Source organism: Vulpes vulpes, chromosome 14 (genome assembly GCF_048418805.1).
Source record: "Vulpes vulpes isolate BD-2025 chromosome 14, VulVul3, whole genome shotgun sequence".
In the NCBI taxonomy this organism is placed as follows: Eukaryota; Metazoa; Chordata; class Mammalia; order Carnivora; family Canidae; genus Vulpes; species Vulpes vulpes.
The window spans coordinates 132,960,573-132,976,479 of record NC_132793.1 but is presented as its reverse complement, the minus strand read 5'-3'; the positions used below and the strand labels follow the sequence as shown (position 1 = coordinate 132,976,479).

Genomic DNA, 15,907 nt, shown 5'->3' with positions numbered 1-15,907 from the left:
GACCTTTTTCATGCCCGTCACCCATCTAGCCCACCCCCCGTCCACCTGTCCACCTCCCTCCAGCAGCCCTCTATTCTCTATCCATATCTCTTCTCTCTTTGATGGCTTGTTTCCCTCTCTCCTTTTCTTCTTTCCCCCTTCCCATGTCTTAAATTCCATGTATGAGATCATATGATAGTGATTTGTACTTTTAAGTAATAGAAACTAAAGTTACTTATTAGCAAGTTGAGATTCTTTGTTCTTTTTTTTTTGCCATCTATTTCCTTTGGAGTTTTGGGGTTTTTTGGCATCTTATCAGTAAACATCCTCAGTACAAAAAGTGTTAAGTTGAGTACTCTGGGTTTTTGTTGTTATTGTTTTTGGTTTGTTTAAAGAATTTATTCATTAAAGCTAGAGCGCAGAGGGAGCGGCACAGGGAGAGGGAGAAACAGGCTCCCTGCTGAGCAGGGAGCCCATGCAGGGCTTAGGCGCAGGACCCTGAGATCATGACCTCAGGGTCATAAGCCAAAGGCAGCCACTTAACTCAGGTGCCCCTGAGTACTCTGTTTTGATGCTGAATGAGTTCTTTCTGTGTCTGTGGTCCTGATACCTTCCTGGTTTCATGAAAATAAGTTTCCCTTACTTTGCATTCAAGTCATATACCAGGTTTGCACTAAAGATGGCCTAAAGGATGAGTGGCTTTAGCTAATACTGAAAATAAATGTGGAAATGTGATAATTTTCTTAACAGTAGTTTTTCCTTTCTAATCAAGTTTTAAGTTAATTTCAAATTAACTAAGGGGGTTGATAAAAAATTGAATAATAAGGATCTAGCTCAGTGTTTGAAATTCATAGATACAACAGTGATTAATGCACTATCAGATAATCTAGGGTTGCAAATAGTCATGTGAATGTATCAGTGCTTAGAAGAGCTTTACCATTTTAAAATACGTGTGATATCTGTTTACTTGGTAATATATATAATGTCTAAAACTGGGCAATTTTTTTAAAAAGTATTTTTTAATGGAAAAACAAGTAAAATCTTTGGTATTTTTGTAATGGCTCTTCTTTGCTTTTCTTCTCAGTGTTCTGACATCTTTTTATAATGCTGAGGATGAATCAAATCTTCTCTTACCTAAATTACCCACACTGCCAAAAAAGTAAGTATCAGAGTTTAATTTCATTAGAATCTGTCTTGTAGATTTCTCTTTCCTTTACCTTGAACACTGTGATAAATTTCTCATGTGTTTTAAAAAATATATTTCTATTGCTTTTTACACTAGTCTCTGTTTTTCTCCAGTTACAGCAACACCTCAAAAATTTTTAGGCAAGTATACCTTTTTTGTTTTCAAGTAAAATAATCTTTTATTAGTTGAAAGATGTAGTTGAAAGGTAACACAATTATTTTTATATTTTAGTGAAGAAAATTCTGATGAAATTATTAAGCTTTTGGGAGACGTCAGGTAAATCTTGCAAATATCTTAAATAACAAGTCTAACTTCTTTAAGTTGATGTTTGATACTTGTGACAGAGTTTCAAGGGCAGTTTGGAGTTTCAAGGGCAGTTACTTTATGTGCATCCTTCTATTTTTCTGCTTACAAACACCTCAGAATAATATACAGACATTAGCCTCTGTTACATACTTGCTTTTATCGTATAGTCTTTGTGTCAAGTTCAATAATACTATACTGCACCTTTGTTTATTTTAATAAGAAGTAAAAGAGGATAGAAGTTACTAGAGTTTCTAAAATTTAAATTTAAATATTCCAAGTTTTTTTTTTTTTTAAATCTTTTTTTTTTTAATTTTTTATTTATTTATGATAGTCACACACAGAGAGAGAGAGAGGCAGAGACACAGGCAGAGGGAGAAGCAGGCTCCATGCACCGGGAGCCCGATGTGGGATTCGATCCCGGGTCTCCAGGATCGCGCCCCGGGCCAAAGACAGGCGCCAAACCGCTGCGCCACCCAGGGATCCCTAAATATTCCAAGTTTTTTTAAGCCCTTGTAGGACATTTAGTATCAGAGCCATGATACAACTGATGGCACTTTGTATTAACTGGGAAAAGGATCGTGTTATCGAGAGTGTATAAATACAGTCGTTGTTAAAAAAAAATACACTCATTAAAATACTGTGGCCTTGTTTTACTATAAACTGATGTTTTTTAAGCTAGAGCAAATTTATGTCCCTTTGAGAAAAAGAATAAGCCCTCTATGATTGAATATTGAGAACTGGTGAATTTGTGTGGTGTTTCAATTTCCCCACAGGGGAGCCTTAGCATGCAGATTATCTGAGAGCAAGAACAGTTTATATCCTGGTTTAAGAACTCAATCTTCTCTGTTGTCCTCAGCTTGTTACATTACTTTTAATTAGGCTTAATATTCTTGTCCTTGGAGGAAGTTCTGGATTTATCGAGCTTTATGCATATGGAATGTTCAAAATTGCTCGAGTCACGGGGGTAAGTTTTCCTTTAAAATTTTCCATTTCATTTCTCTTAGAATGTATTACCTGATTTATGAAAAAAGAATACAACACTGGGTTTTTTTTTTCTTGTTTCAGTTATTGGAATTATTCATTTATAAATGTTAAGAGGCTAATTTTCTTATGAAGATAAAATAGCAGTGATATGGTATCTGTGCTATTAGTGGAATTAGTCAAGTTTTTCTATTCTTTTTTGTTGTTTTTGTTAAGATTTTATTTATTCATGAAAGACACAGAGAGAGAGGCAAAGACACAGACAGAGGGAGAAACAGGCCCCATGCAGGGAGCCTGATGTGGGACTCGATCCCGGGACCCCAGGATCATGCCCTGGGCCGAAGGGCCGAAGGCAGATGCTCAACCCCTGAGCCAAGTTTTTCTTAACAAAAAGATTGATACAATACACTTGATTATGATGTAATGTTTTTCTAGCCTGTAGTCAGGGTGAGAGCTACAGTTTTGATGGGAATGTGATGAACATCGTGAGAAGCGATCTTATACTTAGTACCAGGTCTGTTACTGTTCCTAAGTCTCGGTCTTCTCCTCATCTTTTCCATCCTACTCTTGCCATTCCTGAAGGGGACGAAATATACTGTAGGCTCTCCAGCATCTGATTTGGGACCCTTGATGGAGGGGTCTGTGTGTGTGTGTGTTTATGTCTGTGTCTGTCTTTCTCCATGTGGACTGGGTGGATACACACCTTGCATCTCCTACATACACATGGAAGGCGTCAGGCATGAGTGTTTCTGCTTTGTAGGATTCTGTGAATTTTTGTTTCCTGTATGATAAGCAGCTGCAGTCTAGCAATGATATTAAGTAGACTGGGGAATTTGACTTTTTTACAGATTGTTGGTACTTGTCTTGCATTATGTTTATCCAGTGATTTGAAATCATTATCAGTGGTCACAGAAGTTTCTGCTGGTGGTGCTTCAGAGGTCTCATACTTTCAGGTGAGTGTGGAAATCTTGTAGTAGCAGAGAGTAAATATATATTTTTAAGGTTTTATAGGTTTTTATTATCCTTATCTTTGGGTTCTAATGGTCATTAAAGCAAAAAAAGAAGAAGAACTAACTTGGAGCTTCTAAATCTCATATATAGAATCTTACTCTAGTGAACACTTTATTATTCCCAGGGCCCAGTGTATTTTTATAAAAACAGTATTTTAATAGTTTATTAATGACCATGTTAATTGGTTGCTGTACAGTTTACCTTTTACCAAATGTGTGTGTGTGTGTGTTTTTAAGATTTATTTGAGAGTGTGAGCAGGGGGAGGAGCAAAGGGAGAGGGAGAGTGTCACAAGCAGACTCTGTGCTGACAACAGAGCCCATCACAGGGCTGGATCTCACCACCCATGAGATTGTGACCTGAGCTGAAACCAAGTTGGATGCTTAACTGACCGAGCCACCCAGGCATCCCTATACCAGATATATTCTTAGGACTCTGATCCAAATAATAATAAAAGCTAAGATTTCTCAATTATTTAATATGTACCAAGTACTGAATGATTCAGTAATAATTCATTTGAATCTTCACAGCAACCTAATAGGTCCTATTATTATCCCCATTTTATAGATAAGTAGAAACTGCACAACTTGCTCGGTATCACTCATTTGGGAAGTGATACTGGGCAGTATGGCTCCAGAGTCAGTTCTCTTAACCAACACATTGCCTCTTGTGTAAGATGATCACTTAATTTTGGGAAAAATCTTTTGTACTGTATGCTGTTTGTATTGTAGATTGTGGAGACCATGTGATCTCCTGTAGAGTATTTAGATTATAGCCTTGCCTTTAAGAAAATATTCCTTAGATTTTTTTTTCTTTTTTTAAGATTTATTTTTAAGTAATCTCTACACCCAATACAAGGCTCAAACTCAAAACCCTAAGATCAAGAGTCACACACTCTACCGACTGAGTCAGCTAGTCACCCCTTCCCTAATTTTGATGCCAAATAACCACATAGCCTAAAGATGCATGAATTCTCAAACAAGTAGAACAAAAAGATGCAAGATGCACTGTGTATGATGCTTTCAATATTCATTGTTATATTCAGAGCATCAGGTACTCTTGACTTCCTGATTCCCCATAATAGTTGCTCTTCATCTTAAAGTTCTGTGAAAACACAATATCTAGGATTGCATTTGGTGCTATAATAAAGTAATTCACTATTTCTTTGAAGTTTGTAATGTATATTTTTTTAAATAACCACTTTACTGAGATATAATTCTATGGCATTGTAATAGATATTAACTTGTGTTTATCAGTAGCCTATAGTTCTTTAAAAAGTTTTTATGTATATTTTTGCAATCATTTTTAAATTTCTCATAATAGTGTTACAAAGTAGATTATTATATTTATTTAGCTAGGGAGATAGGATTGCTAACCGAGAGGGGGGGGATCTGTGCACAGGTAAACATGACAGATTAGAAGATTTCTAAGATTCTATTCTGTAATCTCCAAAGTATTAATCTCAAAGGGAGCAGGTTTTTTTTTTTTTTTTTTTTGAGCTCAGAGGGACTGATTTATCATTAAAAGAAGTGTCTGATTATAACTCTATTTTGATCTCACAGCTTGAAACCAATCTATTGTACTCTTTCTTACCTGAAGTAACTCGGATGGCTAGAAAGTTTACTCACATTTCAGCACTTTTACAGGTATTATTTATAGCTTGTTTTATGTGAATATTTACTCTTAAGTTTCTAATAGTCTATAAATAAAACACTTGCAAATTTTGTCTGTGAAGCTATCTGGTATAACGTGTCTCTCCTGGTAATCTTATAATGTCCATTAATCAGAAAAGGGAATTTTTTTTTTTTTAATTTTATTTATTCATGAGAGACACACACAGAGAGAGAGAGGCAGAGACCTACGCAGAGGGAGAAGCAGGCTCCCTGAGGGGAGCCCAATGTGGGACTCGATCCCAGGACCCTGAAATCATGACCTGAACTAAAGGCAGATGCTTAACCACTGAGCAACCCAGGCGCCCCAGAGAAAAAGGAATTTAATTGAAAATCTCTTCCCACCCATCTGTTTCTCTGGAAGAAAAGAAAAAAGTAGTTTGAATCTTTTTAAAATATTCCCCTAAGTAAACTTACATTTTGGAATTTTAAAAGTCTTATTGCAGATAAAGTGTTATTAAAAACAGGCCTCATAACCGTTTACTCTTAGGCATAATAAACCCAATTTAAATTAGCCCATGATTCTGCGGGTCAGTATCTTACTCCACAGTTTGGGCTGGGCTCAGCTAGAAGGTTCTGCTGATCCAGGCCAGGTTCAGCCCATCTCAGCTGGGCCTGGTCATGCATCAGTGGCCAGCGGGCTGGTTTGAGTGTCCCTTAGCCATGGTGGCTCCATGTTTGCCATTTCCTAGCAGGCTAGTCCAGGCTCGTTCGTGAAGTGGTGGCCGCAGCAGGGGTGTCAAGAGTGCAGGTGGGAATGTGCAAAGCCTTTTGAGGCCTTGGACTCCGTGTCACTTCTGCTGTGTGTTGGTCACAGTAAGCCACAAGGCCAGCCCAGATTGAGGGACTGGAGAGGATGGGCTCTGTGTCTGGATAGAGGAGCTACAAAGGACTGTGGCCTTTCTTTTTCAGTCTGCCACAATCCCAGACTTTATTTGATGTCAAAGATTTCTGGAGATCGGTGTCTTTTTAAGGATTCTGTTTGAAAATGGAATAGCTGACTAAACCAGCATTTTGACAATGTACATGAAATATATATATATATATATATATATATAAAGCTGGAGGATGTCTGTTTTACCAGATAAAAGCTGAATTTTGGAACGTTTGATAGTTAAGTGGTTATCGAGCCTTAGCTGTGGTCTCTTTCGCAGGCTGAGTTAAAAATGATTGGAAATAAATTCTGGATTTCTTTGAGAAAGCTGGCAGGAAGTATGTATTACTTAGCATATTAATTTACATAGTTTTTATTTTTAGTATTTTAATATTTTTTTCCTTCTTGTTAATAGTATATAAATTTGTCACTCACGTGTATGTGTGAAGCATGGGAAGAAATACTGATGCAGATGGATTCTCGTCTCACCAAGTTTGTGCAGGTAAAGTTTGTAACATTTCCCCCTGGAAGGAGTAAGAGGAGACGCAGTGTCCTCATTGACTTGATGAGCTGCCTGAGGGATGGGGTACTGGTCGGGTTTGTAAAAGGCAAAGGTCAAGATTTCTTTCAAATGGCTCAGTCTAAGCTCACACCATTTCCCCAGGGAGGAAGGGCCCTCATGGTGGGACAGCCCAGGCCAGGCCAGGATTGTGGGGCTGAGCCGGTGGGGCTTGGAGAGGAAGAACAGGTTTTGGAAGAGCCCACTGGCTATTTTCCATTAACTGACATGCACAGAATCAATTTGAATAAGGATTTGAAGGAAGGTTAGGGGAAAGGAGGGGAGTCATGCTCCTCTAGTTTTAATTTTGAATTATACATATGGTTATGATTTTTAAAATACGTGTCATGGTTTTATCCATTTTATCTAGGAGAAGAGCACAACCACTTCAGTACAAGATGAATTCATGCACTTGCTGTTGTGGGGGAAAGCAAGGTAGTAAAACTCCTATTAGGTGCTCTTGCTTTTTCTTCTTTTTGTACAGTAGTTTTTTATTTTGAAAGTAATTTGTATTCATTTAAAAAAAAATTCTAGTGCACAAAAATAAAAAATAGATATTTTTCTAGACTTTTCTATGCATTTTTGTAAATGTAATCATTTTCTGTGTCTGTAATATATGTATGTATTTCTAAATGTGTAAAAAAAATTCTAATTTTTTATGACCCCATCAATCTTTTCCTTTATGGTATCTGCCTTAGTGTAGATTCTTAAATCTTAGTGTTATTCTTAAAAATACCTTTCCTATCTTAAGAGTATTCAGAGATTGTTCTGTATTTTCTTCTAGAGTTTTTTTTTTTTTTTTTTAGTTCATGTTTTATTCCATTTACATGTTCCAGATTTGATTTATTTGGTGGTATGCTATGGAAGACTAACCTGTTTTTTCCTGAAGGTTTAGATAATTGCCCAGCATAATTTATTGAATAGTACACTTTCTCCTTATGGATTTGAAATGCCCTTTTAGCATTCAGTACATCTTGAATATACTTCAGTCTGTTTCTGGACTTTATTGTTTCCTGTTTTCTCTCTCTTCCTTTGTGAGTACAACAAAGTCTTAATTTTTGTTAGACTGTTTCTTTCTGTTTATTTGTTTTAAAAATGTTGTTTTTATTTTGAAATTTGCTAGTTTTAAGTGATGCATTCACATTTTGGATAGAGAAAACTAAAAATACTTTCTTTTTCATTGTAGTGCTGAACTTCAGACCCTCTTAATGAATCAGTTAACAGTAAAGGTACAGTTAAAATATCTTTCTATTTAAATGGCTATGTGCACTTTCTTGATTTTTTTTTTTTTTTTAGAGCAGCACACAATAGCTTACTTATATGCTAAATGTATTTTTTCCTCTCACTTAGGGCTTAAAGAAGCTTGGCCAGTCGATAGAATCATCATATTCCAGTATCCAGAAATTGGTTATAAGCCACTTACAGAGGTATGAAGGTGATGTCGAATTTTTGGTATTATGTCTACATGTACTTGCTGTTGGTGTTCTTCATCAGCTGGCATTCTCTTTTTGAGCTTTTTCTAACTAAAATTGTTGCATTGGTACTTGAGGGGAATCTTGGGGTGCCCAAGGTTTAAAGAATCAATAACAGTAATTCTGCTTTATGAAATAATTTTCAAACATCTTTTCACCGGGCTGAGCTCTCTGTCTGGGATTTCTTTTCTCAGACAAGCAGGAGGTGTATTTTGAAAAGGCATATACCCCTTTTTGAGCACGAAAATTCAGTATGTTTATCATTGTACAGTTTACAAGGCATGTTACGTGTTTTTGCATTTAGCATTTGGCAAGGTGTTGATTGTGATTATCCTCCTTTTACACAAGAAGAAACAAATCCAAACCGGCCTGAAGTTACTGAGCATCAGTCACAGCCAGACTCTCTGATCTTCAGGTCTCCTGCTATGTCTATCCACAGCTCCCTCACCACAAGCAGTGTGCTTGTGGCTGCTCAATGTTTGACTTAAATTTTGATAAATTCCCTTTATGCTGAATTCCCTAGCCCTCACTACATCACCTCAGCCTCGGATCACTGCAGTGCCCTTCAGCCTGGTTTCCAGTCCACAAATACATTTGTGCCCCTCGAATGTATTCCCCACAGCAGGTCTCATCAGGTTACTCTTACTGCTTACAGGACCAAGACTCTTGCATGGCCTTTAACACACCTGCCTCTCTGCTTCATGCACACTCGTGGCTTTATCGGACTTGACCTATTTTCATCCTACCTAGGGCTTTTGTGCATCCATCTTGCCTTGTGGATCACTCCCACTCTGCTCTTACTTGAACCCCTTAGCTCGGATATCACCTGTTCTGAGAGGCCTTCCCTAATTCCCCAGATTTGTTCAGGTATTATTCCATTACACTCACAATTGTGAGCATTTCCTTCGAGTCATTTATGATTGTTGGAATGATATACTATCTGATTGTGGTTATGAGTGTCCTCCCCACGTGAGACTGTCCATGCCATGAGGATCCTTTCATTTTGTCCCCAGTATCTAGTGCCTGGTTTAAAGTCAAAACTTATTGTTTGTTGGATGTTATATACACAGCTCTTGGGTGAATAAGATGACCATCTGACTATCTTTATTTAGAGTGCCAGGGCTAACTGTAGAACACAATGTGATCTTGTAAAATTTAATTTCATGCTCATGTATTCATCTGAGTCGTCAGGATGACCAAATGATTCTGTTACAGTTTTTAGAGAAAATTTCAAAAAATGATCACTTCCCATAGAAAAAAATTAAAGTTACTTTCAGTTTTTATTTCTGAAAATTTGGAAATGTTTAGGTCAGGTAGTAGCTGTCTGCCACCTTGAGGATAGTAATGATGAGAATTTTTTTCTGTTCTGTTTTGATAGTGGCTCCGAGTCTTTATTATACCACTTGAGTGAACTGAAAGGAATGGCTTCATGGAAGCAAAAATACGAACCTCTTGGACTAGATGCTGCAGGAATTGAAGGTAGTAATTTAATTTTTCAATAGAATACATTAAACACACTTGAGTTACTTGACAAATGATATTTATTTACTTCTCTTTAGATGCTATTACTGCTGTGGGTTCTTTCATACTCAAGGCAAATGAGCTGCTTCAGTAAGTATTGGGATACCTAGAATCACTGGCTTGAAAATATTTTATTCTCATAAGCAAGAACCTAGCAGACTGTCATGATTTTCTTAAAATGGGTCTTTTAAATTTTTATCAAAATTATTGCCTTCACATGATTAAAACAAGCCAATAACCCAGCAGTTTCATCAATCAGAGTGGTGTTTTACTCTCCCTACCCCCATCCTCACTCCAATCCCCTCTCAGAGGGAATCCTTTTAATTCCTTTGACTGTGTATGTTTTTAGTTCTTCTGAAGGTGACTTCCCCACTTCTAAGTTGTATAATAACTATACCGCATTTCTTTTATTTACTCAGTTTTAGAAATTCTTATCTGTGTTTGTTTTTCCTAGACTTTGTTTTCTTTCTTTTTGCGTTGTCTGCCTTTGTCACATCCTCAGATTCTTCCCCTGTCTCAAGGGCAGTATCACCCCCTGGACTCACCCTCGATCCCTAACATCTCCTCCTCTGACCTACCCTCCCCCACCTCGGCACCCATCTGGATGTGCTGCTCCAGCTCTCCTGGCAGCTGTCACATAGGTACTCCAGTGCTTTCACGAGTTAGGTCCAGACTTAGGATCTCCTTTATTGCTTGCTTTCTTTAATCATTTTGTTGGAAAACATCCTCCAGTAACTTATTCAGAAAATAGCTACAAAACAACAAACTCTGGATCTTTTCTCCTTTACACATAATTGATGGTTTCTAGTGGGTATAGGGTGATGAAGGGGAAAATTCGTTTGCTCAAAGAATTTTGTAAGTATTGCTCCTTTGTGTGCCAGCCTTTTGTGGCTAATGGAAAGTCCGGTGCTTCTGATTCTCATCCCTCTGTAGAGTTTTTTTTCTGTTTGTTTCTCATCTCTAAAGTTTCATTTTTTATCCTTGATATATTGAAATTTCACAGTAGTGTTTTTAGATGTGGGTCCTTTCATTGTGCTGATAATAAGAAAATACCATTAGAACCTGAATTCTATTGTGTTACTATTTTGGTAATCTCTTTTTCTCTCTCTTTTTTTAAATTAGATTTTTGTTCTAGAAACTTGGGTCAGGTATTAAGCCATTAGCTAATCCTTGTCTTCTGTTTTTCCTCACATATTTCTCATATCTATGTCTTTTCAATTTCATAAGAAATTTTCTTAATTACCCAACATTGTCATTCATCATAGACATTTATTAAGTACTTAACCTATATTTTAAACATAATTTGAGGTGCTGAGAATATAGCAGTGAACAAAACTGATAAAATACCATTTATGGATCTTACATTCTAATGTGGTGGGATAGTCAATACAGGTATGAACGATTAAAATATATAACAAGTCAGATAGTATAAGTAGTGGTGAGAAAAACCAAGGACAGAAGAGGGACCTCGGGGATGTGATTTTATGTAGGGAAGGCTTCGCTGAGAAGATGATGTTGAAAGGAGTGAGTCATTGGTATTTGGTAAAAGAGACAACAAATGTGAAGATGCTGAGTTTGGAGCGTGCTAAGTTGGGAGCCACTATAGCTAAAGTGAATTGAATAACAGAGCGTGAGAGATAGAGGATGAGTTAAGAGAGGTCTTGGAGGATAGGCCAGATTGTGTAGAGCCTGTAGACAATTGGAAGGACTTTGGGTTTTACTCTGGATTTGAGACGAAGCAATCAGGGTCATGGAGTGACAGTATATGACTTAGGTTTTTAAAAGATTCTCTTGTTATTTACTTAATTCTGAGAATAGATTATAAGAGCGCAAGGATAGAAGCCAAAAGAGAAATGGTGGCTGGAATCCAGAGAGGTCAAAATCTGGGTATATTTTCAAAGTAGAAATAATAGGATTTGCTGAATGATTCTATGTGCATGGTAAAATAAGAGTCATGGATAATTATGAGTTTAGGTTCTGAGCACCTGGAAGAGTAGGATTGACATTTACTGAAATGGAGAAGACTTGGAAAAGAATATATAAAATATATATGTGTGTTTTATGTTTCTCAATTTGGGTTTATCTGGTATTTTTATGATTAGATTCAGGTTATACATCCCTGGCCAGAATATTATATAACGGTGGAGTGTCCTTCTCAAGGTGTCATATCCAGAGGCAAACGATGCCTGTCTGGCTCCTCCTTAATGATGTTAATTTTGATGACTTGGTCAGTGTGTTAGCCATATTAAATTTGAAATGTCTGTTAAATACCCTCATGGAACCATCCAAGACATTGTTGATGAGGTAAGATGAATATTCAAGGGAGGAGTCCAGGCTGGAGATGTTAGTTTGGGAGCTGTCAACATGTTGGTGTTATTTCAAGCCATGAGGCCAGATGAGGTAGTGAGTGTGCTTAGAGAAGAGGACAGATAAGAAGACTGAGTGATGGACGTTCCAACATTGAGGAATGGGATTGATAGAGGGCTCGCAAAGGAAACTGGAGAGGCAGAAGGACCAGGAGAGTAGGTCTCCTGTAGGCAGAATAAAGGCAGCATTGTAAGGAAGAATGCTAAGTCAAGATTAAGATCAAGAATAGAACAGATAATCAGAGTATTACTAGGATTGGTTATTGGTGACCTTGATCAGAGCCATGTCACGGAGTCCTGGGTGCTGTTGGGATATAGAATGAGAGCAGGTGCAAAGAAAACAGCAAATGTAGTCTCTTGAGTTTTGTTATAAAGGGAAATGGCCAGTCGTGGGAAATAGTTGTTGGGTTTTTGTTTTTTGTTTTTTGTCTTACAATGGGAGAAATTAGAGCATATTTACATATAAGGGGTGTTCTCCAGAAGGGGGAACAACTGATGATGGCAGAGAGAGGAGAGGAGTGCTGGAGTTAAGAGTATGGGAGGGGACGGCCATGTGCATTGGGGAATTGGGCTGGAAAGATAATTTATCCATGATTACGGGGGAGAAGCCTACAGGAAGAGTCACAGACACTAGTCTGTGAGCACACGGGGGCTGGGGGAGGTTCACTTCCAACTGTTCATTGTCTTCATGAAACAGGAAATGTGCCAGCAGTTGGAAGGTAAGAGTGGGGAGGTGGCTTACGAATGAAGGAGAGGCCGCGACCTGGTTGTGTAGTGCAGTGGGAGAGCGAGGGGCGGATGCTGGTTAGTGCTTACGTGAGTGTAGACTCTTTCTTCCTCAGCTGGGGTCAGCTGGCTGCCAGGGCCCAGGACCCGTGAGCGGTTGGATTTGCTGGGCTTGGTGACCAAGGTGAAGCAAACGTGGGATGAGGGAATTCAAGCCAGGGCATGATTAAAATGAACCTGGAATTGGAGCTGGTTCAGGAGGGAAGGGAGGACGCGGAGTGAGGCAGGAGGAGAGGTGGCGGAGGCCGTGGGCAGCAGCCTTGGTGACACGAGAGCTGGGGTGCTGGAGAGCGGTCGCTGGGAAGACTGGGGTTGTTGCTGAGTGGCCTGCTGGACGTTGAGGTTTAGAGGGTTCAAGTTGCCAGTGCCGGGGTCTAGGCTGTAAGCTCTGGAATAGGTGGTCAAGCTGAGGTGGAGGACGTGATGTGACCTGAACCATTGTGTCAGATTCTTTGTCATGGCAGTCCTTGTCTTTCAGTTTCCCAGAGTGTCTTCCAATTTCTTTAATCATTTTTCAAAGCTGTGCTCCTGCTTTGTAGGTGACGTTTTCGCAAATCTCGGAGGACATTAATTAGATATTTTTAAAAGTCTGCCGTTGCCTGAATGATCTCCACTTCCTGGGTCACTTTTCTGTTTGCCCTGGTCTCTTGTTGCAGGCTTTCTTCTCATATCTGATGCTCCCTCCTTTACTGATCTTTATTCAAGAGGCAATTGCAGGTTGGCTTGGAATCTCTGAGACAGGGCTGCAGAAAGCCGGCTTGAGTCCTGGAGCGCCAGAGCTTGGCTGTGGGCCATCAGTGCCCACACCGACCACCTCAGCTCTTCCCAGCTCGTTCGGTTTCCTGAAAGAACCCCGTTCGTTTGCTTTTGTTTGGAAGGTAGACCCCTAGGCATTCGTGTTGTGGGGGAGAGAACATACTGACTGCTCTGTATTTCACTTTGCGCCGGGTCCAGCCCCACATCATCCTGGGGCTGCTATGGAACCTGACATGTCCAAGTCCGGGTGTCCCTGGGATTCCACAGGGCAGGTGGCTCCTTCCTGGCTCTTCTGCGTGTCCTGCACGTGGCCGCCTCTGTTGCGCAGCCTTCCTGACATTTCTGAAATTTCTTTCCTACTGTCCTTTTTGTTTTAGGGAGTTTATAACACACCCCTCCCGCCACTCCATTATCATCTTAATGGGGTTTTAGATGGTAGAGGTTGTGCTCAGAAGACAAAAGGAGAGGAGAGATGACTGCTTTTCCTGTATGTTGATTTATCTTTTGGTTCACCATGTTTGCAGAGAGTAAGCATAAAATATTAAGCTTTCTGTGATAACTTTCCAACATGAACAAAAGTAGTTTATTTAAATTCTTGCTCCTTTGAGGTAAGTTGAATATAGCATTATTTCAGGTTGTAGACAGAAATTGAGGCAGTGAGAATTTTGATGTTAGCCTGTAGCAGAGTAGGGATGACCCAAGGCAGGGGAGGGGAGGTCCAAGTATTGATTAGGAAAGACAGAAAGGAACTTTCCTTCTCTTTTTTCATTTTTGCCACAAGAGAATTTTTTTTAAGATTTTATTAGAGAGAGAGAGAGAGGCAGAGACACAGGGAGAGGGAGAAGCAGGCCCCATGCAGGGAGCCCGACATAGGACTCGATCCCAGGTCTCCAGGATCAGGCCCTGGGCTGAAGGCGGGGCTAAACCTCTGAGCCACCCAGGCTGCCCCAAGAATTTTTGATCATATTGCTTGGTAACATAAGAAACGTCAGCCTTTTTTGTCAAGTCTTTTACTCTAAGAGCCGGGTTAACAAGACCTACCTCCCCAATAGTGTGAAACTTCTTGCTTGGAAGGGGCTTTGAGGGATCCCTGGGTGGCTCAGCGGTTTAGCACCTGCCTTCAGCTCAGGGCGTGATCCTGGAGACCCGAGATCGAGTCCCATATCTGGCTCCCTGCATGGAGCCTGCTTCTCCCTCTGCTTGTGTCTCTGCCTCTCTCTCTCTCAATCTGTCTCTCGTGAATTAAAAAAAAAATAATAAAAAAATTGCAACATCCTTTGAAAAAAAAAAGGAAGGGGCTTTGAGATTTAGGAAGAAAAGGTGTTATTAGTTGCTTAATTATCTTGTAGATGTGAGCTTAAAGAGATTTTTAAAAAGTGATACCCCTGTCCATATTTAGAGATTTTTTTCATCAAAATGAACAGGACTTCCACTTAGAACACGTAATTTGGGTTGTGCATTTCTGTAAAGCTCAAGAAAATTCCGTTTTTGAGGTCAGTTACTGAAAGCATAAAAAATTGACTTCCAAAAATCATGTCCACTGATACCAGAGGTAGCGGCATAGTACAAATTTATGATGATTTTCTGTTGGTGTGATGTTTTTTCTTCTTACTGACCAGTGAATTTTTTTTTAAACTGAGAATAATGCTGAAAACGTTTTTTCTGACTTCTTTTATTTGCAAAGTTGGAAAAGGATTTCATACTTTACTGAATGCTGGAAAGACTATTACACAGTTTGTGGCAAGGCTGTTATAACTAGTTGGAATCTGACTTGCTTTGTTTTTGAAAAGAACCAGGATTTGCTCTTCTGAAGCTTTATTTTTAGGTATGTGTTTGATTTGTAAAATCAAAGGTTTAAGTGTCCTCCAGATAGGATAAAATAGAATGGTAAGGATTATTATATCCCACAACAGTTGAACGATGATACATGAACCGCACATAATTTTTTTTCTGATTTCTTTTATTTTTATCTTTTCAGAGCTATAGATAGCATGAAAAACTTCAAAGCGTGTTTTTTTTCCTGATTTCTTTTATTTTTATCTTTTCAGAGTTATAGATAGTAGTATGAAAAACTTCAAAGCATTTTTTCGCTGGCTTTATGTGGGTAAGTTAATTGAATGAAGCATTCTTATTACTTTAACACTTCTTTTAAAATTGTGGGAGTACCAATTTAGAATATTTCAGTTACTCTGGTAAAATTTCAAGTAAGAGGAAGAGAGAATGGCCTAAGTGACCCCTCTTCTGTATCACCAGCCCCAGCTCCCCATGGAGATAACTTGTAGCATCAGCTGTCCCTATCACTCATTGATGGTTAACCTTTTTTTTTTTTTTTTTTTTAACCTTGTAGTGTCTCCTTGGGTGAAAATAACTTTTTTGAATCTCTGCTATGTACTAGGCACTGGTAGATGTTAGGTTTTTTCAAAAGAGAGGGGGAAAAAATAA

General features: G+C 38.8%; 1 protein-coding gene across 2 annotated transcripts in view; it reads left to right on the top strand.

The window, feature by feature from the left end:
* Nucleotides 1-15,907, top strand: part of ANAPC4 (anaphase promoting complex subunit 4) — a 36,519-nt gene that overhangs the window by 5,966 nt on the left and 14,646 nt on the right. For both annotated transcript variants that reach the window (XR_011997218.1, XM_025997374.2), the window contains exons 4-16: nucleotides 1,064-1,138; nucleotides 1,279-1,305; nucleotides 1,397-1,441; nucleotides 2,351-2,435; nucleotides 3,301-3,405; nucleotides 5,024-5,107; nucleotides 6,421-6,507; nucleotides 6,935-6,999; nucleotides 7,751-7,793; nucleotides 7,915-7,991; nucleotides 9,415-9,515; nucleotides 9,596-9,647; nucleotides 15,514-15,569. Coding sequence is in view for 1 of the 2 variants with exons in the window: in XM_025997374.2 (XP_025853159.1) it covers nucleotides 1,064-1,138; nucleotides 1,279-1,305; nucleotides 1,397-1,441; nucleotides 2,351-2,435; nucleotides 3,301-3,405; nucleotides 5,024-5,107; nucleotides 6,421-6,507; nucleotides 6,935-6,999; nucleotides 7,751-7,793; nucleotides 7,915-7,991; nucleotides 9,415-9,515; nucleotides 9,596-9,647; nucleotides 15,514-15,569 (902 nt within the window). In the remaining variant the exon portion in view is untranslated. The remainder of the gene's footprint in view (nucleotides 1-1,063; nucleotides 1,139-1,278; nucleotides 1,306-1,396; nucleotides 1,442-2,350; nucleotides 2,436-3,300; nucleotides 3,406-5,023; nucleotides 5,108-6,420; nucleotides 6,508-6,934; nucleotides 7,000-7,750; nucleotides 7,794-7,914; nucleotides 7,992-9,414; nucleotides 9,516-9,595; nucleotides 9,648-15,513; nucleotides 15,570-15,907) is intronic.